General features: G+C 33.1%; 1 protein-coding gene across 1 annotated transcript in view; it reads left to right on the top strand.

Moving 5' to 3' along the window:
- The window catches only part of LOC104750910 (endoglucanase 8-like), an 8,410-nt gene extending 8,293 nt beyond the window's left edge, over window positions 1-117 (top strand). Inside the window, exon 8 of the mRNA XM_010472771.2 lies at window positions 1-117. Coding sequence (XP_010471073.1) covers window positions 1-96 — 96 coding nt within the window. The 3' untranslated portion in view covers window positions 97-117.

Genomic DNA, 1,936 nt, shown 5'->3' with positions numbered 1-1,936 from the left:
AGACCTTACTTCCAGCAGTCTGAGCCCACGACTTACATCAACGCACCACTCGTCGGCCTTCTCGGTTACTTCTCAAGCCATTCTTCTTGGCGATGAGCGATGGTCTTATTAGTTACTATCTCTCCTTTAGAGGTGTGCTGGAAAACTTGAGGCCACCCTAAACCCCTTTTTTATTTATGTTATTGCCACTCTTTTATTTTCAACTACTTAACCAACTGTATTGTAAGCCCGTAATTAGTGAAGAAGAGAAAGAGTTGTCTCGGTGTCTAAACTTATCTTCGCAGTCATTACTTTTATGCATATAGACGAGACGACCATTGAATAGAGTCAGTAGAACAGTTGATACGATAATCGAACCAAAATACCTAAACATAAAAAGTTGAAAACGCTAAATTGTCTTAATTCAAGCGCTAAATTGTCTTATTTCAAACGTTAATTTGAGAAAGCATATGTTTTGATTTTTATAACAGCTACCCACAAGGGAGGTCCATATACTATTATCAGCCCAAAAAAATAGAGGCCCATTCTGTGTGATTTTTTTTTTCTTTTTTGGCCAAGTACCAACCTTTATGAGTATAGATAGTGTGGTCTGAATTAAAAAGTCAAGAGATGCTGAATTATTCTGAATTTGGATGTTCTTGTTATAGCATCACTTTGCCTTATATAGCTCAGAGTTGGTTTTGCATATGATTTTTGCCTTATATAGCTCAGAGTTAGTATTTGCCCACGAGACCAAGTAGTCTATATCACTGTGCTACATGTAGATAGGTCATTAAATACTTGGACCGAAACAATGCAGCTTCTTAAGTTGTCTATGATGTTTTTTTTTATTTTGAAATTATATGAGATGTTTGTACAAATCAGGACATTAACTCCGCTTATGGCCCGGCATGGAACTGCATCATTAGAAGTTTAGAACCAGCTTCGGCTCATATTTTACTCGGCCTCTTCCCTTGGTGGATTCTTATATTTTCATATGGACAAGGTTTACGTTATTCTCTTCAAGACCGTAATGTACTAATCTACAAGCCCACATTTTGTTTCCATGATGGTTTCTTGCCTTCTTCTGATGATGATGAAAAACTATCCACTTAAGTCTTAATACCACAGACCCCTAGGTTATAAAAATATGTAACATCTTTAACTAAGTTTGGGCCAAAGGAGGCCTTCAAGAGAGTGGGTGGAGTGAAGCCGTTTGGCCTTCTAATTTTAGGGGAATAGCAATAACTGCAAAACATTTTTAAACTTTCAAAATTTGACAGGGAATTATTTTTGTTTTTAAGTTTTTTTTGGTGAGTTTTGATAAATTAGTTCCTTATTATTTTTATTTCAGGTGTTATGTTGTTTGTTCGAAATTGAATACTATTATATTGTTTAACATTTCATTTGATGAAACATTTATTCCAACAGGAAAAAACAAAATAAATATCTTTCAAAACCATTATAAAACTTGAGAGTTATCTACTACTTTATAATCTTATGATATTCAAACTGTTAAGGCATATTATTTTAACGGTTAATTATCATTAAAAAAATTGGCGTAGTATCCTTGATATTTCATAATCGACTCTGATTCTTCTAAATTTTGTTTCTGTTTTTAAAAGTGATGTTAAATTCCACACCCCAATCATCTATATGATTATTTATAACCAACGAATGATTGATACGTGTATCTTCTTCTTTTTTTTTGTTATAAGGTTTGATACCTACATATAATTGATTATAACCAATGGATGACTGATACATATATTAAAAAACAAATTCAGGCTTTATCTAAAAAATGTACTTTGAAGTTTGAAACGTAAGACATTTATGTTTTTGCCGGTGATTTAGGTAAAACTGTTGATCGTAAAATATCCATGTCCTTGTCTTGTGTTGAGCACAAGACATGTCCACGACAAAGCCTAAAATAACAAGTTTTTTTTTTTTTTTTTTT

The sequence above is a fragment of the Camelina sativa genome, chromosome 16, assembly GCF_000633955.1.
Source record: "Camelina sativa cultivar DH55 chromosome 16, Cs, whole genome shotgun sequence".
Lineage (NCBI taxonomy): Eukaryota > Viridiplantae > Streptophyta > Magnoliopsida > Brassicales > Brassicaceae > Camelina > Camelina sativa.
This window is presented reverse-complemented; position numbering and strand designations above follow the sequence as displayed.